Below are 23,583 nucleotides of genomic sequence, written 5' to 3' on the forward strand. Positions count from 1 at the left end.
GGTTTTTTTTTGGGGAGGGGGGCCAGGAGAAAGCTGGGGGGCTGAGACCCCCCCCAAGGGCAGGGAGGGGCTCCCCCTGCTCCCGGGGTGGGGGCAGGGCTGGGGGTCCCCATCCCCCCCCCAGGCTGGAGCGTTCCCAACCCCCCCCACGCGGCGCGGGGGCCCCCCCGAGGCAGAGGAGCCCCCCAGGGCGGGGGGAGGGCCGGGGGTCCCTCAGTCGTCGTCGAAGTTCTGGCTGAGCAGGAAGTTGGCCGCCAGGTTCTCGTTCTTCTCGCAGGCGAAGTAGGCCTGGATCACCAGGCTCTCGGGAAAGCCCAGCGCCTTCAGCTGGGGCGGGGTCTCAGCAGGGCCGGACCCCGAGCGGGACCCCCAGGACGGAGCCCCCGCCCTGGGGACCCCCAGAACCCCCGCCCTGGGACCCTCAGCCCTGCTGACCCCAGGGACCCCCAGCCCTGGACCCCCGGCCCTGCTGACCCCAGAACAGGACCCCCAGAACAGGACCCCCACCCCGGGACCCCCAGCCCCGGGACCCCCAACCCTGCTGACCCCAGAACAGGACCCCCAGAATGGGACCCCCACCCTGGGACCTCTGCCCTGGGACCCCCACCCCGGGACCCCCGGCCCTGCTGAGGGCACCCACTGACCCCAGGGACCCCGGATCCCACTGGTGCCCCCTCCTGACCCCATTAACCCAAGCCCTAATTAATCCTATTTTCTGTTTCCTGTTCACTCTGGGAATGCCCTAAAAAGGGCATTTCCCATCAGTGCTAATTAACTGTGGATGCTAATTATGGCACGGTGTCCGTGTGTCCCTGTGTCCCCATGTCCCCGTGTCCCCCGGTCTGTCCCCGTGTCCCTCTGTCCGTCCCCAACGCCCGTCCCGTCCCAGGGCGGCGCGGGTGGCCCGCAGCCTGTCCCCAATGTCCCCTATCCCCATGTCCGTCTGTCCCCGTGTCCCCCGGTCTGTCCCCATGTCCCCCGGTCCGTCCCCAACGCCCATCCCTGTCCCAGGGCGGTGCGGGTGTCCCGCAGCCTGTCCCCAATGTCGCCCCCATTAACCCTAGATCCTAATAACCCTATTTCCCATTTCCCACTCTCTCCGACCCCTAAAACCATTTCCTGTCATTCTTAATTAACTCTGGATGCTAAATATAGCACGTCTCCATTAACCCTAGATCCTAATAACCCTATTTCCTATTTCCCCCTGACTCTGACTCCTAAAACCATTCCCCACCACTGTTAATTACCTTTGGATGCTAATTACAGCCCCCCCCCCATCCCCTGCGGGCGGCACCGCCCCCAGGCCCGTTTTGGGTTCAAACCCGGCGTTTTCCCCCAGCCCCAGCCCCCAGCCCCGCTCACCCTCTCTATGGCTTCCTTCTCCTGCGGGGTCACCTGGATGTAGTTCATCTGGGGGGCCTCGTCGCCCATGGCCCCCACCTCGCCCTCCAGCTCGCCCAGCTCGCCCAGCGGCTCGTTCAGCATCTGGATGAACTGCTCCTGGTGCTGGCTGATTTGCTGGGGGGCAGGGCTGTGCTCAGCTCGGGGTTTTGGGGGGCTCAGGGGGGTTTTGGGGGGCTCGGGGGTACCTGGAGCAGCTGGGGGTTCTCCTGGCCCAGCTGCTGCAGCAGCGCCGGGAGCAGCGCCGGGTTCTGCTGGATCACCTGGCGCATGTTCTGGAACTGCGGCTGCTCCCGCAGGAACTCCAGCGGGTTCTCGCCTGGGGGCGGGGCCGGCAGGTGAGGCCACGCCCACCGGGGGGTGTGAATAAACCACACCCACCCTGGGGCGTGAATAAACCACACCCACAATGGGGTGTGAATAAACCACACCCACCATGGGGTGTGAATAAACCACACCCACAATGGGGCACAGATAAACCACACCCACCGTGGGGCGTGGATAAACCACACCCACCGTGGGGTGTGAGTAAACCCCACCCACAATGGGGTGTGAATAAACCACACCCACAATGAGATATTGATAAGCCACACCTACAATAGAGCATGGATAAACCACACCCACCATGGGGCACAGATAAACCACTCCCACAATGAGATATTGATAAGCCACACCCACAAGAGAGCATGGATAAACCACGCCCCAAATCGGGCACAGATAAACCACACCCACAAGGAGATACCGATAAGCCACACCCACAAAGGGGCGTGGTGAGACCACACCCCTTTCTCCGCCCAAACCGTACCTGGATGGGGCCACACGGACTCCCTCCACCATCACAGACCACGCCCCCAAAGAGGCGGGGCTTACACATATCCCACAGAAAGGGGTGTGGCTTACCCCAGACCACACCTCCAACAATGAACAAGGTAATTTATGAGTGCTTAGCTCCACCCCAAGTGGGCGGGGCCTCAGGGGGTGTGGCCATGAGTAAACCCCACCCACCATGGGGCGTGAATAAACCACACCCACCATGGGGCGTGAATAAACCACGCCCACCATGGGGCGTGGATAAACCACACCCACCGGGGGGTGTGAATAAACCACGCCCACAATGGGGCACAGATAAACCACGCCCACAATGGGGTGTGGTTAAACTGCACCCATGATGCTGTGTGAATAAACCACGCCCACAATGAGCTAGATAAGCCACGCCCACAATGGGGTGTGAAAGAGCCACGCCCACAATGGGGTGGGGTTAAACTGCACTGATGCTGCAGTGTGAATAAGCCACACCCACAATAGGGCGTGGATAAACCACGCCCAAAATTGGGCACAGATAAGCCACACCCACAAGGAGATACCGATAAACCACACCCACAATGGGGCGTGGGGAGACCACACCCCTTTCTCCCCCCAAACCGTACCTGGCTGGGGTGGGGCCACATGGACTCCCTCCACCCTCACAGACCACGCCCCCAAAGAGGCGTGGCTCACACATATCCCACGGAAAGGGGTGTGGCTTACCCCAGACCACACCTCCAACAATGAACAAGGTAATTTACGAATGTTTAGCTCCACCCCCAGTGGGCGGGGCCTCAGGGGGTGTGGCCACCCAGCCCCCTGAGGGCCCCCCAGCCCCCAGCCCACCTTGGTGACCATGACCACCACGAAGTTCTTCTCGTCGATGCGGTACTCGCGGATGGGCACGTCGTCGCTCAGGATCTTGCCGGCGTAGATCAGCTTCTGGCCGGCCACGGGGAACGCCTCGCTGCCCTTCTCGGCCTCGATCTTCTCCTTCAGGGCCCGCACCTGCGCCCCAGGGGGGTCAGGGGGGCCCAGAGACCCCCAGGGACCACCCAGAGACCCCTGGGAACCCACCCAGAGACCAAGGGGCTTTGGGACCCTCCAAGGCTCCCTGGGGACCCCAGATCCCCCCCAGGACCCCTCAGGGATCCCCCAAATGGCCCTGAGACCCCCAAATACCCCCCAGAGACCCCTCAGGGTTCCCCCAAATGGCCCTGAGACCCCCCAAACCCTCCCGGGGACCCCCAAATCCCTCCCCAGGACCCCTCAGGATTCTCCTAAGTGGCTCAGAGACCTCTCAGACCCTCCAAATCTTACCCAGGGACCCCCAAATCCCTCTCAGAACCCCTCAGGGATCCCCGAAATGGCTCCCAGCCCCCTCCAGCTTTGCAGAGGGACCCCCAGCTCCCTCCCCCAGCCCCCTGAGGGCCCCCCAGCCCCCAGCCCACCTTGGTGACCATGACCACCACGAAGTTCTTCTCGTCGATGCGGTACTCGCGGATGGGCACGTCGTCGCTCAGGATCTTGCCGGCGTAGATCAGCTTCTGGCCGGCCACGGGGAACGCCTCGCTGCCCTTCTCGGCCTCGATCTTCTCCTTCAGGGCCCGCACCTGCGCCCCGGGGGGGTCAGGGGGCCTCAAAAGCCCCCCCAGAGACCCCCAGAGACCCCTGGGAACCCACCCAGAGACCCCCGGGAACCCACCCAGAACCCACCCAGAGCCCGCACCTGCACCAGGGGGGTCAGGGGGCCTCAAAAACCCCCCAGGGACCCCCAGAGACCCCTGGGAACCCACCCAGAGCCTGCACCTGCGCCCCAGGGGGGGTCAGGGGGGCCCGGAGACCCCCAGGGACCCCCGGGAACCCCTAGGAACCCACCCAGAGAGCCCCAGACAGCCCCGGAATCACCCAGAGTGCCCCAAAATCCCCCAGAGCCACCCAGAGAGCCCCAGAAACCACCCAGAACCCACCCAGAACCCACTCAGAGACCCTCGGAACCCACCCAGAACTACCCAGAGACCACCCAGAGACCCCAGGAACCAACCAGAGCCACCCAGACACCGCTGGAACCCCCCCAGAGACCCCCAAAACCACCCAGAACCACCCAGAGACCCCTGGAACCACCCAGAACCCACTCACGAGACCACCCAGAAGCACCCAGAACCACACAGAGCCCCCCAAAAACCACCCAGAACCACTCAAAGCCCCCCAGAACCACCCAGAGACCCCCAGAACCACCCAGAGACCCCCAGAACCCACCCAGAACCACCCAGACACTGCTGGAACCCACCCAGAGCCCACCCAGAACCACCCAGAGCCCACCCAGAACCCACCCAGAGCCCCCTGGAACCCACCCAGAGCCCACCCAGAGCCCCCAGAGCCGTCCCGGAGCAGGGCAGGCACCAATCCCAAATGGTCCCAGAGAACCTTCCTGAGCAAACCTCCCCAAGTGAGGCAGAAATCCCAAATATCCCCAAAACATCTCCCCAAATAAACCTGCACAAGGGCAGCCACAAATCCCAAACGTTCCTAAAAAACCTCCCCAAAGGAATCTCCACAAATGGAGGCACAAATCCCAAATATTTCTGAAAACCTTCCAGAACAGATCTCCACAGGAGAAACAAAAACCCCAAATAATCCCCCCAAAAATATCCTCTCAAATAATCCTCAGGGGAGGCACAAAGCCTCAATATTCCCAAATAATCTCCCCAAATAAATCCCCCCAACTGAGCCCTGAGAAGAGCCACAAATCCCAAATGTTCCCAAGGAATTTTCCTAAATAAATCCCCACAAATCATCCCCGAAAAGAGGCACAAACCCCAAATACTCCTAAAGAATCTTCCAAAAAAACAAAAAATCTCTCCAAATAAACCCCAAGAGAAGCATAAATCCCAAATATTCCTAAAAAATCTCCCCAGAAGATCCCTGAGAGGGGCCACGAATCCCAAATGTTCTCAAAGAATTTTCCTGAGTAAATCTCCTCAGAGGACACCCAAGGAAGGCACCAACCCCAAATATTCCTAAAAAATTCTCCCCAAAAAAAACCCCCAGGGATTCTCCAAACCCCAAATATTCCCAAAATTCTCCCCAAAAAAAACCCCCAGGGATTCTCCAAACCCCAAATATTCCTAAAAATTCTCCCCCAAAAAAACCCCAGGGATCCTCCCAACCCCAAATATTCCCAAAATTCTCCCCAAACCCCCCCGGGGTCTCAACAACCGGGACCCCCAGAAAGGGGCGGACCCGGAGCCCCCCGAGCCCCAAAGCGGGGGCACCGGAGCCCCAAAAACGAGGAGCGACCCCCCCGAAGCGGGGCCACCGGCGCCCCCCGAGCCCCCCGGACCGGAGGCCCCGGAGGCGCCGCCGCGGCGGGAGCGCCGTGAGGGCGGCGGGGGGGGCGCGGCCGCGCCCTCACCGTCTCGTGCGGCTCCATGCGGATCTTGAAGGTTTGCTGCTGCAGCGTCTTGAGCGTGACGGTGACCGCCATGGCGGGACGGGCGCGGGCGGCGGCGGCTCCTCCCGGCGGCCCCACAACATGCAACTCACGCCGCCGCCATCTTAGGCGGCCCCGCCGCTTCCGCCGCGGCGCCGGAAGTGCGTCACGGCGCGCCGGCGCGCGGGACGGGGGGGCGCGGCCGTTTCCTCGTCACGTGACGCGCGGCGGCGGCACAAAATGGCGGCGGGCGCAACATGGCGCGGGAAGAACGAGCGGACAGCGGAGCCGGGACCGCGGTTAATTTAATAGAAACCGAATGGCGACACCCCCCCGTACAGTCCCGTGCGACACCGCCGGTGCTCCACCCCCCGCCCAGCCCGCCCCGCAACGTCCCCGGCGCTGGTCCTGAGTGCGGCCCGCGCGGCGCCGGTGCCGCTCCGGGCCCGGCCCCCGGCGCCGCTGCGGGCCCGGGGCCGCTCCGGGCTCGGCCGGGCCCGTACAAAAGAGTCCAGGTCTCACAGAGACAGAAGGGGCCGCGCGGGGCCCTCAGAGCTCGTCCCGCGGGGCCGCCTCCGCCTCCTCGGCCTCGGGCTCTTCCTCGTCCTCCTCCTCCTCCCCCGGGCCCCCCCTGACCTGCCAGAGGTCGAGGCCGATGACGCCGAAGCTGTCGTAGGCGTAGAGCAGCGGGTCGGGGCTGTACTCGGGGTTCTCGATCTCGGGGTGCACCCACTTGCCCTTGTAGTTGGGGTTGTCGATCTGCTGCGGCCTCCACTCGCCCTGGGGGGCGCAACGGGGGGCTCAGGGGGGGCTCAGCCCCCTCCCCGGCCCCCCCCAGGCCCCCCAGCCTCACCTTGTACTCGGGGTTCTGGATGACGGGGGGCTCCCACTCCCCGTCCATCTCCTCGTCCCAGTCCTCCGGCTTCTTGGCCTCGGGGTCGGGGATGTGCTCGGGCTTGTCCCAGTCCTGCGGGGGGCTGGGGGCTCAGGGGGGGCTCAGGGGGCTGCTGTGCCCCCCCAAGGGGCTGCTGTGCCCCCCCAGGGGCTGCTCTGCCCCCCAGGACGGTGCCACAAACCTCCCTCCACTCCCCAACCCTCCCCAGTCCCCCCATTCTCCTGCCTTTTCACAAGACCCCCACAGCGCCGGGAGACCCCCGGGCCCTCCCCAAGACCCCTCAGAGCTCCCCCAAAGCCCCCATCCCCACCTCGGGCTTGGTGTCCTCGGGGTCGTCGATCTTGGCCCGCTCGTCCCAGTCCTCGGGTTTCTTGGCCTCGGGGTCCTTGATCTTCTTGGGGGGCAGGAAGTCCCAGTCCTCCTCCAGGCTCCCCGACTCCACGCGGGCGTTGTCGATCTTCACCTCGTACGTGTTGTCCGGCCGCACCACCAGCGTGTACAGGTGGGTGAACTCGTCGTCCTGGGGGGCACGGGGGGGCTCAGCAGGGCCGGGCACCCCCCGAGGGGCACCCAGCACCCCCAGACCCACCTTGCAGCGGATGTCCTTGTTGATCAGCACGTTCTTGCCTTTGTAGTTAAAGATCACGTGCACCTTCTTGGTGCCGGGGCCGCAGATGTCGGGGCCTGGGGGGGGCACGGCGAGGAGGGGGGCTCAGCGAGGGGCTGAGCCCCCCCGGGGGGGCTGGGGGGACGCCGGGGGAGGCGCACCGAACATGATGTTGTACTCGGAGTCGCCGTGCATGTCCTCCTGGCTCAGGCTGGCCGGGAAGAGCTTGACGTAGCCGCCGCCGCAGTCGATGTTCTGCTCGTGCTTCACGGTGAACTGCAGCACCAGCGTCCTGTCGCGGTTGCTGAAGGGCTCGAAGCGCGACGACAGGGCGTAGAAGCGCGCGTCCTGGCTGGTCTGGATGCCTGCGGGGCGGGGGCGGTGAGGAACTGCGCGGCCCGCGGCTCCTCCCACCCCGCCGGCCCCGCTCACCTTTGTCCTTCTCGGCGTCGCCGTAGAACTTGCCGGCGGTGAGCACGAAGCGCCCGTAGTCGGGTTTGTGCTTGGATTCCACCCACCGGCTGCTCCAGGCGTCTGTGGGAGGGCAGGGTCAGCGCCCCGGGACCCTCCGGGGCTGGCCCTGCGCCCCCAAACCCCTCCTGTGCCCCCCCGGGGCTGCTCGGGCTGGTTTTAGGGTTGCAGAGTTCCCCAGGAGCTCTCTCCGTGCTCCTCGTGATCCTTTTCCTGCTGCTTTCGCCCTGTTCCACCTGCTCTGCACCCCCAAACCCCTCCTGTGCCCCTTCCCCGGGTCTGTTCCTGGCTGGTTTTAGGGTGGCAGAGGAAAGCAGAGCTCCCCAGGAGCTCTCTCTGTGCTCCTCACAATCCTTTTCTTGCTGTTTTCACCCTGTTCCACCTGCTCTGCCCACCCAGGCCTGGCTCTGCACCCCAAACCCCTCCTGTGCCCCTTCCCCGGGTCTCTGCTGCGTGGTTTTAGGGTGGCAGAGCTCCCCAGAAGCTCTCTCTGTGCTCCTCGTGATCCTTTTCCTGCTGCTTTCACCCTGTTCCACCTGCTCTGCACCCCCAAACCCTTCCTGGCCCTTCCCCGGCTCTGTTCCTGGCTGGTTTTAGGGTTGCAGAGGAAGGCAAAGTTCCCCAGGAGCTCTCTCTATGCTCCTCACAATCCTTTTCTTGCTCTTTTCACCCTGCTCCACCTGCTCTGCCCACCCAGGCCTGGCTCTGCACCCCAAACCCCTCCTGTGCCCCCTCCCCGGGTCTCTGCTGCATGGTTTTAGGGTGGCAGAGCTCCCCAGAAGCTCTCTCTGTGCTCCTCGTGATCCTTTTCCTGCTGCTTTCACTCTGTTCCACCTGCTCTGCCCGCCCAGGGCTGGCCCAGAGCCCCCCACCCTTCCTGGCCCTTCCCCGGGTCTGTTCCTGGGTGGTTTTAGGGTGGCAGAGCTCCCCAGGAGCTCTCTCTGTGCTCCTCGTGATCCTTTTCCTGCTGCTTTCACCCTGTTCCACCTGCTCTGCACCCCCAAACCCTTCCTGGCCCTTCCCCGGCTCTGTTCCTGGCTGGTTTTAGGGTTGCAGAGGAAAGCAGAGCTCCCCAGGAGCTCTCTCTGTGCTCCTCACAATCCTTTTCTTGCTCTTTTCACCCTGCTCCACCTGCTCTGCCCACCCAGGCCTGGCTCTGCACCCCAAACCCCTCCTGTGCCCCCTCCCCGGGTCTCTGCTGCATGGTTTTAGGGTGGCAGAGCTCCCCAGGAGCTCTCTCTGTGCTCCTCGTGATCCTTTTCCTGCTGCTTTCACTCTGTTCCACCTGCTCTGCCCGCCCAGGGCTGGCCCAGAGCCCCCCACCCTTCCTGGCCCTTCCCCGGGTCTGTTCCTGGGTGGTTTTAGGGTGGCAGAGCTCCCCAGGAGCTCTCTCTGTGCTCCTCGTGATCCTTTTCCTGCTGCTTTCACTCTGTTCCACCTGCTCTGCCCGCCCAGGGCTGGCCCAGAGCCCCCCACCCTTCCTGGCCCTTCCCCGGGTCTGTTCCTGGGTGGTTTTAGGGTGGCAGAGCTCCCCAGGAGCTCTCTCTGTGCTCCTCGTGATCCTTTTCCTGCTGCTTTCACTCTGTTCCACCTGCTCTGCCCGCCCAGGGCTGGCCCAGAGCCCCCCACCCTTCCTGGCCCTTCCCCGGGTCTGTTCCTGGGTGGTTTTAGGGTGGCAGAGCTCCCCAGGAGCTCTCTCTGTGCTCCTCGTGATCCTTTTCCTGCTGCTTTCACCCTGTTCCACCTGCTCTGCACCCCCAAACCCTTCCTGGCCCTTCCCCGGCTCTGTTCCTGGCTGGTTTTAGGGTTGCAGAGGAAGGCAAAGTTCCCCAGGAGCTCTCTCTATGCTCCTCACAATCCTTTTCTTGCTCTTTTCACCCTGCTCCACCTGCTCTGCCCACCCAGGCCTGGCTCTGCACCCCAAACCCCTCCTGTGCCCCCTCCCCGGGTCTCTGCTGCATGGTTTTAGGGTGGCAGAGCTCCCCAGGAGCTCTCTCTGTGCTCCTCGTGATCCTTTTCCTGCTGCTTTCACCCTGTTCCACCTGCTCTGCACCCCCAAACCCTTCCTGGCCCTTCCCCGGCTCTGTTCCTGGCTGGTTTTAGGGTTGCAGAGGAAGGCAAAGTTCCCCAGGAGCTCTCTCTATGCTCCTCACAATCCTTTTCTTGCTCTTTTCACCCTGCTCCACCTGCTCTGCCCACCCAGGCCTGGCTCTGCACCCCAAACCCCTCCTGTGCCCCCTCCCCGGGTCTCTGCTGCATGGTTTTAGGGTGGCAGCCCCCGGGCCCCCCCTGACCTGCCAGAGGTCGAGGCCGATGACGCCGAAGCTGTCGTAGGCGTAGAGCAGCGGGTCGGGGCTGTACTCGGGGTTCTCGATCTCGGGGTGCACCCACTTGCCCTTGTAGTTGGGGTTGTCGATCTGCTGCGGCCTCCACTCGCCCTGGGGGGCGCAACGGGGGGCTCAGGGGGGGCTCAGCCCCCTCCCCGGCCCCCCCCGAGGCCCCCCAGCCTCACCTTGTACTCGGGGTTCTGGATGACGGGGGGCTCCCACTCCCCGTCCATCTCCTCGTCCCAGTCCTCCGGCTTCTTGGCCTCGGGGTCGGGGATGTGCTCGGGCTTGTCCCAGTCCTGCGGGGGGCTGGGGGCTCAGGGGGGGCTCAGGGGGCTGCTGTGCCCCCCCAAGGGGCTGCTGTGCCCCCCCAGGGGCTGCTCTGCCCCCCAGGACGGTGCCACAAACCTCCCTCCACTCCCCAACCCTCCCCAGTCCCCCCATTCTCCTGCCTTTTCACAAGACCCCCACAGCGCCGGGAGACCCCCGGGCCCTCCCCAAGACCCCTCAGAGCTCCCCCAAAGCCCCCATCCCCACCTCGGGCTTGGTGTCCTCGGGGTCGTCGATCTTGGCCCGCTCGTCCCAGTCCTCGGGTTTCTTGGCCTCGGGGTCCTTGATCTTCTTGGGGGGCAGGAAGTCCCAGTCCTCCTCCAGGCTCCCCGACTCCACGCGGGCGTTGTCGATCTTCACCTCGTACGTGTTGTCCGGCCGCACCACCAGCGTGTACAGGTGGGTGAACTCGTCGTCCTGGGGGGCACGGGGGGGCTCAGCAGGGCCGGGCACCCCCCGAGGGGCACCCAGCACCCCCAGACCCACCTTGCAGCGGATGTCCTTGTTGATCAGCACGTTCTTGCCTTTGTAGTTAAAGATCACGTGCACCTTCTTGGTGCCGGGGCCGCAGATGTCGGGGCCTGGGGGGGGCATGGCGAGGAGGGGGGCTCAGCGAGGGGCTGAGCCCACCCGGGGGGGCTGGGGGGACGCCGGGGGAGGCGCACCGAACATGATGTTGTACTCGGAGTCGCCGTGCATGTCCTCCTGGCTCAGGCTGGCCGGGAAGAGCTTGACGTAGCCGCCGCCGCAGTCGATGTTCTGCTCGTGCTTCACGGTGAACTGCAGCACCAGCGTCCTGTCGCGGTTGCTGAAGGGCTCGAAGCGCGACGACAGGGCGTAGAAGCGCGCGTCCTGGCTGGTCTGGATGCCTGCGGGGCGGGGGCGGTGAGGAACTGCGCGGCCCGCGGCTCCTCCCACCCCGCCGGCCCCGCTCACCTTTGTCCTTCTCGGCGTCGCCGTAGAACTTGCCGGCGGTGAGCACGAAGCGCCCGTAGTCGGGTTTGTGCTTGGATTCCACCCACCGGCTGCTCCAGGCGTCTGTGGGAGGGCAGGGTCAGCGCCCCGGGACCCTCCGGGGCTGGCCCTGCGCCCCCAAACCCCTCCTGTGCCCCCCCGGGGCTGCTCGGGCTGGTTTTAGGGTTGCAGAGTTCCCCAGGAGCTCTCTCCGTGCTCCTCGGGATCCTTTTCCTGCTGCTTTCACCCTGTTCCACCTGCTCTGCACCCCCAAACCCTTCCTGGCCCTTCCCCGGCTCTGTTCCTGGCTGGTTTTAGGGTTGCAGAGGAAGGCAAAGTTCCCCAGGAGCTCTCTCTATGCTCCTCACAATCCTTTTCTTGCTCTTTTCACCCTGCTCCACCTGCTCTGCCCACCCAGGCCTGGCTCTGCACCCCAAACCCCTCCTGTGCCCCCTCCCCGGGTCTCTGCTGCATGGTTTTAGGGTGGCAGAGGAAGGCAGAGTTCCCCAGGAGCTCTCTCTGTGCTCCTCACAATCCTTTTCCTGCTCTTTTCACCCTGTTCCACCTGCTCTGCTTGCTCAGGGCTGGCCCAGAGCCCCCCACCCTTCCTGGCCCTTCCCCGGGTCTGTTCCTGGGTGGTTTTAGGGTGGCAGAGCTCCCCAGGAGCTCTCTCTGTGCTCCTCACAATCCTTTTCCTGCTCTTTTCACCCTGTTCCACCTGCTCTGCCCGCCCAGGGCTGGCCCTGAGCCCCCCACCCTCCCTGGCCCTTCCCTCAGCCCCCTCAGCCTCGCTGTCCCCACAGCCAGAGCTGAGGAGTGGCTCCTGTGTCCCTGTCACCTCAGGGAGCACGCGGGGCTGCCCCTTCTCTGCCCTCACAGAACGCAGAAGAATTTCCTCTTTTTCTCCCTTTGGGTCTGTTCCTGGGTGGTTTTAGGGTTGCAGAGCTCCCCAGGAGCTCTCTCTGTGCTCCTCGTGATCCTTTTCCTGCTGCTTTCCCTCTGTTCCACCTGCTCTGCCACAGCTGAGGAGTGGCTCCTGTGTCCCTGTCACCTCAGGGAGCACGCGGGGCTGCCCCTTCTCTGCCCTCACAGAACGCAGAATAATTTCCTCTTTTTCCCCCTCAGAGATCACCGGAGGCTCCCGCCATTCTCCCCTCACAGAACAGAGTAATCTCCCTATTTTTTCTTTAAAGAACCCCTCACAGAACACAGCTTGGGAGGGGGGAATATTACTTAATTCTCTCCCCTCAGAAAATACTTTGCCCCCCCCCTCTCCCCTCAGAAGTCATCGAGAGCCCTCCCATTTTCTACCCTCACAGATCACAGGAGAACCCCCCCATTCTCCCCTCAGAAAATACTTTGCCCCCCCTTCTCCCCTCAGAAGTCATCGAGAGCCCTCTCATTTTCTACTCTCACAGATCACAGGAGAATCCCCTCATAGAACAGAGAAATCCCCCCATTTTTTCTTTAAAGAACACAGAGGATCACTCCATTCGCCCCTCACAGCTTGTGGGGGGGGGGGGGCCCCCAATTTTCTCCCCTCAGAAAATACATGAGCCCCCCTTTCTCCCCTCGGAAGTCATCGGGAGCCCTGCCATTTTCTCCCCTCACAGATCACAGGAGAACCCCCCCATTCTCCCCTCAGAAAAGACGGGAAGGCCCCTCCGTTCTCCCCCCTCACACAACACAAGAGGGGCCTCCCATCCTCCTGCCTCCCCTCAGACACCCCCGGGCCCCCTCAGGCACCGCCCCCCCCACCCCTTCCCCTCAGGAGCCCCCCTTAGGCCCCGCCCTCAGCGACCCCCGCCCCGGCCCCTCCCTCACCTCCATCCCCGAACTCCTCGCGGAAGAACTGGGTGGGGCCGGCGGCCGCCAGGAGGGCCCCGAGCAGCGCGGGGGCGAGGAGGCTGAGGGGGCTCATGGCGGGGGCTCAGGGCACGCTCGCTCCGCTGCGCTCCGTCCGGCCCGGCGCCGCCCGGCACTGCGGAGGGGGGAGGCGGCGCCGCCGCCTCTTATACTCCCGCCGCCCCTCGCCCCGCCTCCGCCGCGCTGCCATTGGCCCCAGCCCGCGCGCGGCCCGCTCCCATTGGCCGCCCGCCCGCCCGCCGGCGGCGCCGGCGCCCCCGAACGTTGGCGTCCCAGATGGCCGCTTCCCATTGGCTGAGCGCGAGGGCCAATGAGGAGCGACCACGCGTTCGGAGGGAGACGCCCCCCCCCGCCTCGCTCCGGGGGTCACGTGGGGAGCGCGCCCTTAAAGGGACAGGCCCAAGAATGGGGGGGGAGCGGGAAATTGAGGGGAAATCGGGAACATGGGGAGGGGGCGGCGGGCGCGCGGCCTGGGGCGGCCTCCCGCTCGCCTCTGCCTCCGCACCGCGCCGTGACGCGGGGGTGATGTCATCGGTTGGGTGATGTCACGGCAGGTGAAGGTGAGCCCAGGCCTGGGGGCCGCTCCGGGCCCGATCAGCCCGCGGAGGAGCCGCTTTAGCGCCGCATGACGTCATCGCGCCGCTCCGTGACGTCACAGCCACCCGCGCGCCCCCGCCACACCCAACATGGCGCCACACCCAAGATGGCGACGGCGCCACCTCCACCTCCTCCCTCCCCGGCGCGGCACTTCCGGCGAGCCGCCGCCACTTCCGGCGGGGCGCGCCGTCTCTTCCGGTCATGGCGCCCAGCATGGCGCCCAGCGTGGCCGAGCGGCTCCTGGCGCGGCTGCAGCAGGCGCCGGCTCCCGGCGGGCTCTGCAGCCTCGAGGCCGCCGCCCAGCTCGGCGTGGACCACCAGGAGCTGGTGGGCGCCGTGAAGAGCCTGCAGGCGCTGGGCGAGGTGCGCGCGGCGGGGCCGGGGCGGCGCGGGGCCCGCGCGGGCCGCGCTGATCCCGCTGCCCCCGGTGCTCCCGGTTCTCCCGGCGCAGGTGATCGAGGCGGAGGCGCGGACGGCCACGCGCTGGGAGCTGAGCGCCGAGGGCGAGGAGGTGCTGCGGGACGGCAGCCCCGAGGCGCGGCTGTTCCGGAGCCTGCCCGAGGCGGGGCTGCCCCCCCCGTGCCCCCCAGGTGCCCCAGGTGCAGGACGCCGTGCAGCAGCAGCTGCAGCAGCTCTGGGCCGGGGGGGCCCTGGGGGTCAGAGCCATTTGGGGAGGGGTCTCCTGGGCCTGGCTGTGCCCCCCATGCCCCCCGTGCCCCCCAGGTGCCCCAGGTGCAGGACGTGGTGCAGCAGCAGCTGCAGCAGCTCCGGGCCGGGGGGGCCCTGCCCGAGCGCGAGCGCGCCGAGCTCAAGAGGAGGAAGCTGCTGCTGGAAGTGTGAGTGGGGCAGCTAATTAGCCCCTTAATTGTTGGCACTGGGCTGAGTGGGCCGTGCCCCCCCGGGCCGTGCCCCCCATGCCCCCCGTGCCCCCCAGGTGCCCCAGGTGCAGGACGTGGTGCAGCAGCAGCTGCAGCAGCTCCGGGCCGGGGGGGCCCTGGGGGTCAGAGCTATTTGGGGAGGGGTCTCCTGGGCCTGGCACTGGCTGAGCCCCCCCGGGCCGTGCCCCCCGTGCCCCCCAGGTGCCCCAGGTGCAGGACGTGGTGCAGCAGCAGCTGCAGCAGCTCCGGGCCGGGGGGGCCCTGCCCGAGCGCGAGCGCGCCGAGCTCAAGAGGAGGAAGCTGCTGCTGGAAGTGTGAGTGGGGCAGCTAATTAGCCCCTTAATTGTGTCCTTCTCGTTAATTAGCAGGGCTGGCTGGTGGGTTTTCGTTCCGTTCTTTGGGGGTTTTGTTGTGGTTTTGGGCTGGGAACGTCTCGTCCCCAGGGTTTGGGTTGGGTAACAGCCCAATTAATCTCGGTAAAATCAAGATTTCAGTAATTTAGCAGCCCAATTAATCTCTGTAAAATCAAGATTTCAGTAATTTAGCAGCCCAATTAATCTCAGTGAAATCAAGATTTCAATAATTTAGCAGCCCAATTAATCTCAGTGAAATCAAGATTTCAATAATTTAGCAGCCCAATTAATCTCAGTGAAATCAAGATTTCAATAATTTAGCAGCCCAATTAATCTCAGTGAAATCAAGATTTCAATAATTTAGCAGCCCAGTTCATCTCAGTAAAATCAAGATTTCAATAATTTAGCAGCCCAATTAATCTCTGTAAAATCAAGATTTCAATAATCTAGCAGTCCAGTTAATCTCACCCAAATCAAAGTTTCACTCGTTTATCAGCCCGATTAATCTCACCCAAATGAAGATTTCAGTAATCCAACAGCCCAATCTCGGTAAAATCAAGATTTCAGTAATTTAGCAGCCCAATTAATCTTTGTAAAATCAAGATTTCAATAATTTAGCAGCCCAATTAATCTCAGTGAAATCAAGATTTTAATAATCTAGCAGTCCAATTAATCTCACCCAAATCAAAATTTCAATCGTTTATCAGCCCGATTAATCTCACAATCTCAGTAAAATCAAGATTTCAATAATTTAGCAGCCCAATTAATCTTTGTAAAATCAAGATTTCAATAATTTAGCAGCCCAATTAATCTCAGTGAAATCAAGATTTTAATAATCTAGCAGTCCAATTAATCTCACCCAAATCAAAATTTCAATCGTTTATCAGCCCGATTAATCTCACCCAAACGAAGATTTCAGTAATCCAACAGCCCCGTTAATTTCAGCCAAATGATTTCCATCATTTAACAGCCAAATTAATCTCAGTAAAATCAAGATTTTCATGATCTAATAGCCCAATTAATCTCTTCCAAATCAAGATTTCAATAATCTAGCAGCCCAATTAACCTCAGTAAGATCAGGATTTGAGTGATGTAGCAGTTCAATTAATCTCACCCAAATGAAGATTTCAATGACCTAAGAGCCCAATTAATCTGAGACAAATGAAGATTCAAATCAAGATTTCAATAATCTAGCCGCCCAATTAACCTCAGTAAAATCAGGATTTGAGTGATGTAGTAGTTCAATTAATCTCACCCAAATGAAGATTTCAATGACCTAAGAGCCCAATTAATCTGAGACAAATGAAGATTTCAATAATCTGACAGCCCAATTAATCTCAGCCAGATGATTTCCACAATCTAGCAGCCCAATTAATCTCTCCTAAATGAAAATTTCAGTAATCTAACAGCCCAATTAATCCCACCCAAAACTGGATTTCCATGATCTAGCAGCTCAATTAATCTTACTCTAATGAAGATTTCAATGATCTAAGAGCCCAATTAATCTGAGACAAACGAAGATTTCAATAATCTAGCAGCCCAATTAATCTCTCCTAAATGAAGATTTCAATAATCTGACAGTCCAATTAATCCCACCCAAATCAAGATTTCCGTGATCTAGCAGCCCAATTAATCTCACCCAAAAGAAGATTTTAATGAGTTATCAGACCAATTAATCCCACCCAAAACTGGATTTCCATGATCTAGCAGCCCAATTAATCTCACCCAAAAGAAGATTTTAATGAGTTATCACCCCAGTTAATGTCGCCCAAATGAAGATTTCTATGATCTAATAGCTCAATTAATCTCAGTAAAATTGATATTTCAGTGGTCAGTGGTCTAGCAGCCCAATTAATCTCACCCAAAAGAAGATTTTAATGAGTTATCACCCCAGTTAATGTCGCCCAAATGAAGATTTCTATGATCTAATAGCTCAATTAATCTCGGTAAAATTGAGATTCCAGCGGTCAGTGGTCTAGCAGCTCAATTAATCCCACCCAAAACTGGATTTCCATGATCTAGCAGCCCAATTAATCTCACCCAAATGAAGATTTTAATCAGTTATCAGCCCAATTAATCTCACCCAAATGAAGATTTCCATGACCTGGCACCCCAATCAAAGCCTCTGTGTAAAATTTCCGTCACTGAAACACCACATAAAACCCGTGAAGCCGCTCGTTAACGAAGCCAGCCCTAATTAAAGCAGCCCATTAACGAAGCCAGCCCTAATTAAAGCAGCGGGGGGGCTCGGGGGGCCCTGGCCGCCCCCCCACGCCCCCCGTGCCCCCCCAGGACCCTCAAGTCCTTCTGGATCCGCAAGGGCAGCGCCTTCAGCACGGCCGTGCCGCGGCCGCACGCCGAGCTCACCGCGGACATGATCGCCACGTAGGTGCCCCCCGGGACCCCCAGGACCCCCCCGGGACCCCCGGCGGGCCCTGCCCTGACCCCCCGCCCGCCCTGCAGGGGCTCCTGGCGCCGGCTGCCCTTCAAACCCTACAACTTCTGCTCGCTGGGGCTGCCCCCGGCCTGCGGGCACCTGCACCCGCTGCTCAAGGTGCGCTCGGAGCTGCGCCAGATCTTCCTGGAGATGGGGTGAGTGGGGGGCTTGTGGGGGGCGGCACGCGGCCCCCCCCAGCCCCGAGTTAACCCCCGCGTGCCCAGCTTCACGGAGATGCCCACGGACAATTTCGTGGAGAGCTCCTTCTGGAACTTCGACGCGCTCTTCCAGCCGCAGCAGCACCCGGCCCGCGACCAGCACGACACCTTCTTCCTGCTGGGTGGGTGCTGGGGGGGCTCGGGGAGCTGCTGAGCCCCCCGTGAGAAGGAAGAGAGGGGTTTTGGGGGGCATCAGTGGGATTTGGGGTGTCAGTGGGATTTGGGGCGCTCAGAGCAGCGTAGGAGGCTCAGCGTTGTTTTGGGGGCTCTGGGTGGGTCTGGGGGCTTGGGGGACCTTGGGGAGTACTGCCATGAGGAGGAAGAGAGGGATTCTGGGGGGTATTAGTGGGATTTTGGGGGAGATTAGCGGGATTTGAGGTGTCAGTGGGATTTGGGGCACTCAGAGCAGTGTAGGAGGCTCAGCGTTGTTTTGGGGGGCTCAGGAACCTCGCAGCAATTTGGGGGCCACCCAAGCAGCTGCGGGGCAGTCTGGGGGTCCCAGCTGCCCCCCACGGCCGCCCTGTCCCCCTCCCCACGCCAGATCAGTGGGATTTGAGGTGTCAGTGGGATTTGGGGCGCTCAGACCAGCACGGGAGTCTCGGCGTTGTTTTGGGGGGCTCAGGAACCTCGCAGCAATTTGGGGGCCACCCGAGCAGCTGCGGGGCAGTCTGGGGGTCCCAGCTGCCCCCCCACGGCCGCCCCGTCCCCCTCCCCACGCCAGGAGAAGTTCACCCCCGTGAAGCTGTTCTCCATCGACCGCGTGTTCCGCAACGAGAGCCTGGACGCCACGCACCTGGCCGAGTTCCACCAGGTCGAGGGGCTGGTGGCCGACCGGGGGCTCACCCTGGGCCACCTCATGGGCACCCTGCGCCAGTTCTTCACCAAGCTGGGTAGGCGGGGGGCGCGGGGAGGGACCCCAGCCCCCTCGGAGCCCCCCTGACCCGCCCCGCGCCCCCAGGGATCTCGCAGCTGCGCTTCAAACCCGCCTACAACCCCTACACGGAGCCCAGCATGGAGGTGTTCAGCTACCACCAGGGTGAGGGGGGTCCCGGGGGGCTCCTGCTGGAGATGGGGGGCTTGGGGAGCTCCTCTTGGGGTCCTGGGGGGCTCCTATTGGGGTCCTGGGGGTCTCCTGCTGGAGATGGGGGGGCTTGGGGGGCTCCTGTTGGGGTCCTGGGGGGCTCCTCTTGGAGCTGGGGATGAGTTCCCTGGAGAGGGGGAGCGCTCCGGGGTCCCAATTTGGGGAGGGGGTCTGTGGGGTGCCCCAGCCCACCCTCGCGCCCCCTCCCCAGGGCTGAAGAAGTGGGTGGAGGTGGGGAACTCGGGGGTCTTCCGCCCCGAGCTGCTGCTGCCCATGGGGCTCCCCGACAACGTCTCCGTCATCGCCTGGGGGCTCTCGCTGGAGCGGTGAGTGGGGGTCTCTGGGGGGGGGGACCCCGCTGTGGGCCCCCCACCCGCTGCGCCCCCTCCCCAACCCCGCCTCCCCCAGCCCCACCATGATCAAATACGGCATCAACAACATCCGCGAGCTCGTGGGGCACCGCGTCAACCTGCAGATGGTCTACGACAGCCCCATGTGCCGCCTGGACGCGTGACCCCCGCCCCGGGGGTCCCCTCCTTCGTGGGGAGGGGTCCCGTCCCCGGAGGGGTCCCGTCCCCAATAAAGGCCGGTGTCCTGCGCTGCCTCTGTGTGTCTGTGTGCTGGGCAAGGGAACCGCGGGTTTATTGTCACCTCGTGGCGTCGCACGGCGCTGGGGAAGCGGAGACCGGCCCGGGACCCCCGAGACCGGCCCGGGACCCCTCGGGACCCCCGAGACCCCCGAGACCCCCGGGACCCCCGGGCCCTTCCCGCCACTGCCTTTTCCTGCCCGCCCATTGGCCCGCGCAGGTGCCAATCATCCCCTGGGCTCCCAACGGGCTCCAATCAGCAGCGCCGAGGTGTGAATGGCGGGCGCTGATTGGGCGGCGGTGGTGCCCGCCCCGCGGAGCCCCGTGAGGGCGGCGTGCTGAGGGGCGGCCGAGGGTCGCAGGTACGGCCCCGAACCGGCACCGGCCCGAGCCCCGATCGGCCCCCGGCACCGGCCCCAGCAGGGCTTGGAGCCCCCAGCCCACCCCCGGCACCGGCCCGAGCCCGGGATCCCGGCCCGAGCCGGGCTTAGAGCCCGATCCCACCGCCGGCACCGGCCCGAGCCGGGCCTGGAGCACAATCTACCCCCGGTACCGGCCCAGCCGGGCTTGGAGCCCTGATCCGATCCCCCGGTACCGGCCCAGCCGGGCTTAGTGTCCTGATCCACCCCTGGTACCGGCCCGAGCCGGGCCTGGAGCCCGAACCGATCCCCGGTACCGGCCCAGCCGGGCTTAATGCCCGATCCCATCCCCGGTACCGGCCCGAGCTGGGCTTAGTGTCCTGATCCACCCCTGGTACCGGCCCGAGCCGGGCCTGGACCCCGAACCCGGCACCGGCCCGAGCCGGGCCTGAAGCCCTGATCCGATCCCCGGTACCGGCCCAGCCGGGCTTAGTGTCCTGATCCACCCCTGGTACCGGCCCGAGCCGGGCCTGGACCCCGAACCCGGCACCGGCCCGAGCCGGGCCTGAAGCCCCGATCCCACCCCTCGCTCCAGCGAGAGCCCCACCCCGTACCGGTACCGGCCCCAGCCCGGTTTGGTGGCCCGGTACCGGCCCCAGCCCGGCTCGGTGCCCAATCCACCTCCGCTACCGGCCCGAACCGGGCTTGGAGCCGCGATCCAGCCCCGGTACCGGCCCCATCCCGGCTCGGTGCCCGATCCAGCCCCGGTACCGACCCCATCCCGGCTCGGTGCCCGATCCAGCCCCGGTACCGGCCCCAGCCGGGCCCTTCCCTGCAGCCCCCCGGGGCCGGGATGTCGCGGGAGGAGCCGGACCCCCGGTACCGACCCCAGCCCGGGATCCCGGCCCAAACAAGGCTCGGTGCCCGATCCAGCCCCGGTACCGACCCCATCCCGGCTCGGTGCCCGATCCAGCCCCGGTACCGGCCCCAGCCGGGCCCTTCCCTGCAGCCCCCCGGGGCCGGGATGTCGCGGGAGGAGCCGGAGGGCCCCGAGGCGGAGGCGGCGGCGGGACAGAGCCCGTTCCCGGCGGAACCGGGCGAGGACGAGCCCCCCGGTGAGGAGCCGGCCAGGTACCGCTTCCCCCGGACCCGCGGCCACAACCGAGCCAAACCAGCGGGGGGATGAGCGGAGGAGGGGGACGCGCGTGTCACAGCGTTAATTAGAGGGGGATTCCCAATTAGCGGGGCTGGCGCGGCGCACAGCCCGTCCCTGTGCCGGGGGCGTGGGGCCCTGGCAGGGGGAGCAGCCCTGATGGGGGGGGCGTCCCTGTCCCTGTGTGACCTCATGGGGGTCCCTGTCCCTGTGTGACCCCGGCCCTGATGGGGGTCCCTGTCCTTGTGTGACCCCGGCCCTGATCGGGGTCCCTGTCCCTGTGTGACCCCGGCCCTGATGGGGCAGAAATGTTCCTTGCCCTGTCCCCAAGGGCTCGGTGCCCCTCAGAGGGTCCCTGTCCCTGTGTGACCCCGGCCCTGATCGGGGTCCCTGTCCTTGTGTGACCTCATGGGGGTCCCTGTCCCTGTGTGATGGGGACATTCCCGTGCTGGGGCAGGGATGTCCCTCGCCCTGTCCCCATGGGCTCTGTGCCCCTCAAAAGGTCCCTGTCCTTGTGTGACCCCGGCCCTGATGGGAGTCCCTGTCCCCCGTGGGCTGTCCCCCTTCCCTCCCTGTCCCTCCCTGTCCCCCGCGAGCTGTCCCCCGTCCCTCCCCGCCCCCTGTGCCCTGTCCCCGCCGCTCGGTGAGGGTGCCGTGTCCCGCCCGAGGCCGTGCGCGGGGCCAGCGCTGGCTCCCCGCTCCTCCGCCTTCTTCGCCTCGCTGGACGCCGCCGTGGCGGGGCTGCAGCGGCGGGTGCAGGGCGCGCTCGGCCGCATCAACCGCGGCCGCGAGGAAGCGCACACGGAGCTGAGCGGCGTCAGGGACGGGCTGCTGCTCAAGGTAAGCTCGGAGCGGCTCCCCTCCCTCCCTTCCCCCGGGGCACCGCGTTATTCCGCCCGCTCTGCCGGCACCAGAGCCCGGCCGTGGGGGCAGCTGCGCAGCCCGGCCGGGGGGAGCCCCCCGAGCCCCCCGCAGCTGCCCCCGGCCCCGCTTCCAGCGGCCCCCGATGTCCCCCGCGCTGCCCCCCCCTTGTCCCCACGCCGGGCTCGGGGGGCTCGGGCCGGACGAGCCGCGGCCCCGCTCGGGCAGGTCTCGGAGCTGGCGGAGCAGCTGGAGGAGCGGCTCTTCCGCCGCTACGGCTTCCACAACGGCATGATCCAGGAGCGGCTGCAGGCGCTCGGCGAGGTGCTGCAGCGCGTGGAGGAGGCGCAGGCCGAGCTGCGCGGCGTCTGCTGCACCGTGGAGGCGGCTTACCAGGACCTCTGCCTGCAGCACGAGGCCTGAGGGCACCCCCAGAAAGCCGCGGGACCCCCCAAAAGCCGCGGCACCGCGGGGCCGTGCCAGGCCAAAGGGGGATTTTGGCCCCAAAGGGCTTTTGTGTTGCTGTTGGTGGTTGGAACAAATAAAGGGCTGAAGCTGACCCAAAAGCTGGATTGGGGGGCTCGGCTGGGCTGTGACCCCCCCCAGAGAGGGCAGAGCTGGGTCCTGGCAGGTTGATTAACGCTGACAAGCAGGGCTGGCATGGAGGGGCTGTCCCACCGTTTATTGGCCACGGGGGTGGCGAAGGCACCGGGGTGGCACCGGGCACGGCGCCAGCACCAGCGGGGTCCCCTGGGTGACACCGAGTCCTGTCGGTGACACCGAGTCCCGCTGGTGGCACGAGGTTTGGCTGGGGTGGCACTGGGTCCCATCAATGACACAAGATGTCCTTGGTGACACCTGGTCCCGTTGGTGACACTGGGTCCTGTCGGTGGCACGATGTGTGGCTGGTGGCACTGGGTCCCATCAACGACACGGGATGTCCTTGGTGACACCGGGTCCCGCCAGTGACACTTCTGGGGACGCCTGGCTCTGGTTGGTGGCACTGGCCCCGCTCAGTGCCACATCTCCTGGCGCCCCTCGCCGCGAGGAGCAGAGCCGGTCCCCGGCGGTGCCACCGCGTCCCCGCCGTGCCCTCTGCTGTGTCCCCTCTAGGCCCCCTTGGCCGGGGCAAAGGCCTGGATGCCGGTGATGGCGCGGCCCAGGATCAGCGCGTGGATGTCGTGGGTGCCTGCGGGGATCCCCACGCTCAGCACAGCCCCCCGACCCCCCCGGGGAGCCCCCGGGCCCCCTCCCCGCCGTACCCTCGTAGGTGTTGACGGCCTCGAGGTTCATGAGGTGCCGGATGACGTGGAACTCGTCGCAGATGCCGTTGCCCCCCAGCATGTCCCGCGCGTCCCGGGCGATGCCCAGCGCCTTCCCGCACGAGTTCCGCTTCAGCATCGACACCATCTCGGGGGCAGCCCTGGGGGGACGCGCCCGGGGACACGCTGAGCCCCGCGGGGACCCCCCGGGACCCCCCCGGGCACGGCGGCACCCACCTGCCCTCGTCCTTGAGGCGGCCGAGCCGCAGGCAGGCGTGCAGCCCCAGCGTGATCTCGGTCACCATGTCCGCCAGCTTCCTCTGCACCAGCTGGTTCCGGGCCAGCGGGCCCCCAAACTGCTTCCTGCCGGGCAGGGGAGGGGGGCGCTGAGGTTTGGAGGGGCGGGGGGCGGTGGGGCCCCCCCGGAGCGCGCCCCCAGCCCCCCGTTACCTGTCGAGCACGTACTGCCGCGCCGTCTCCAGGCAGGCCTCGGCGGCGCCCAGCGCGCCCCAGGCGATGCCGTAACGCGCCTGGGTCAGGCAGCCGAAGGGGCCCTGGGGGACGGGGGGTGTCACCGGGACCCCCCGACCCACCCGGAGCACCCCCGTTCCATCAGGACCCCCTGCATCCCACCGGGACCCGCCCCGTCCCACCGGGACCCTCCCATCCCACCGGGACCCCTCCCCATCCCACCGGGACCCCCCCCCGT

General features: G+C 64.5%; 6 protein-coding genes across 6 annotated transcripts in view; 2 read left to right on the forward strand and 4 right to left on the reverse strand.

The window, feature by feature from the left end:
* Positions 1–11: 11 nt before the first annotated feature.
* On the reverse strand, positions 12–5,804 carry RAD23A (RAD23 homolog A, nucleotide excision repair protein). Its single transcript, XM_039716832.1, has 7 exons — positions 5,621–5,804; positions 3,594–3,818; positions 3,052–3,213; positions 2,829–2,832; positions 1,590–1,783; positions 1,363–1,518; positions 12–327 (listed from the first exon to the last, which is right to left on the reverse strand). Exons 1-7 carry the CDS (start codon positions 5,690–5,692, stop codon positions 214–216), a joined length of 927 nt encoding a protein of 308 aa, XP_039572766.1. The 5' UTR covers positions 5,693–5,804; the 3' UTR covers positions 12–213.
* Positions 5,805–5,925: 121 nt separating this feature from the next.
* On the reverse strand, positions 5,926–7,791 carry LOC120505888 (calreticulin-like). Its single transcript, XM_039716834.1, has 6 exons — positions 7,573–7,791; positions 7,302–7,505; positions 7,123–7,217; positions 6,844–7,053; positions 6,492–6,605; positions 5,926–6,418 (listed from the first exon to the last, which is right to left on the reverse strand). The coding sequence occupies exons 2-6, from the start codon at positions 7,333–7,335 to the stop codon at positions 6,188–6,190; spliced, it is 684 nt and encodes a 227-aa protein (XP_039572768.1). The 5' UTR covers positions 7,336–7,505; positions 7,573–7,791; the 3' UTR covers positions 5,926–6,187.
* On the reverse strand, positions 7,347–13,222 carry LOC120505887 (calreticulin-like). The gene is made up of 10 exons (XM_039716833.1): positions 13,047–13,222; positions 11,205–11,306; positions 10,934–11,137; positions 10,755–10,849; positions 10,476–10,685; positions 10,124–10,237; positions 9,836–10,049; positions 7,573–7,674; positions 7,383–7,505; positions 7,347–7,351 (listed from the first exon to the last, which is right to left on the reverse strand). The coding sequence occupies exons 1-10, from the start codon at positions 13,141–13,143 to the stop codon at positions 7,347–7,349; spliced, it is 1,266 nt and encodes a 421-aa protein (XP_039572767.1). The 5' UTR covers positions 13,144–13,222.
* A 281-nt stretch (positions 13,223–13,503) lies between these two features.
* On the forward strand, positions 13,504–19,255 carry FARSA (phenylalanyl-tRNA synthetase subunit alpha). The gene is given in 10 exon segments (XM_039716835.1): positions 13,504–14,048; positions 14,137–14,296; positions 14,347–14,521; positions 17,209–17,301; positions 17,380–17,508; positions 17,578–17,766; positions 18,160–18,461; positions 18,530–18,607; positions 18,864–18,978; positions 19,061–19,255. Coding segments are annotated over 10 exon segments (1,509 nt in total). The 5' UTR covers positions 13,504–13,886; the 3' UTR covers positions 19,167–19,255.
* Positions 19,256–20,587: 1,332 nt separating this feature from the next.
* SYCE2 (synaptonemal complex central element protein 2) lies at positions 20,588–22,178 on the forward strand. The gene is made up of 3 exons (XM_039716839.1): positions 20,588–20,729; positions 21,420–21,591; positions 21,841–22,178. Exons 1-3 carry the CDS (start codon positions 20,623–20,625, stop codon positions 22,033–22,035), a joined length of 474 nt encoding a protein of 157 aa, XP_039572773.1. The 5' UTR covers positions 20,588–20,622; the 3' UTR covers positions 22,036–22,178.
* An 88-nt stretch (positions 22,179–22,266) lies between these two features.
* The window catches only part of GCDH (glutaryl-CoA dehydrogenase), a 2,488-nt gene continuing 1,171 nt past the window's right edge, over positions 22,267–23,583 (reverse strand). The window contains exons 4-7 of the mRNA XM_039716838.1: positions 23,325–23,428; positions 23,112–23,237; positions 22,875–23,035; positions 22,267–22,801 (exon numbers count right to left, since the gene is read on the reverse strand). Coding sequence (XP_039572772.1) covers positions 22,722–22,801; positions 22,875–23,035; positions 23,112–23,237; positions 23,325–23,428 — 471 coding nt within the window. The 3' untranslated portion in view covers positions 22,267–22,721. The remainder of the gene's footprint in view (positions 22,802–22,874; positions 23,036–23,111; positions 23,238–23,324; positions 23,429–23,583) is intronic.

This window comes from Passer montanus, unplaced genomic scaffold (genome assembly GCF_014805655.1).
Source record: "Passer montanus isolate IOZ18808 unplaced genomic scaffold, ASM1480565v1 scaffold367, whole genome shotgun sequence".
NCBI classification, from domain to species: domain Eukaryota; kingdom Metazoa; phylum Chordata; class Aves; order Passeriformes; family Passeridae; genus Passer; species Passer montanus.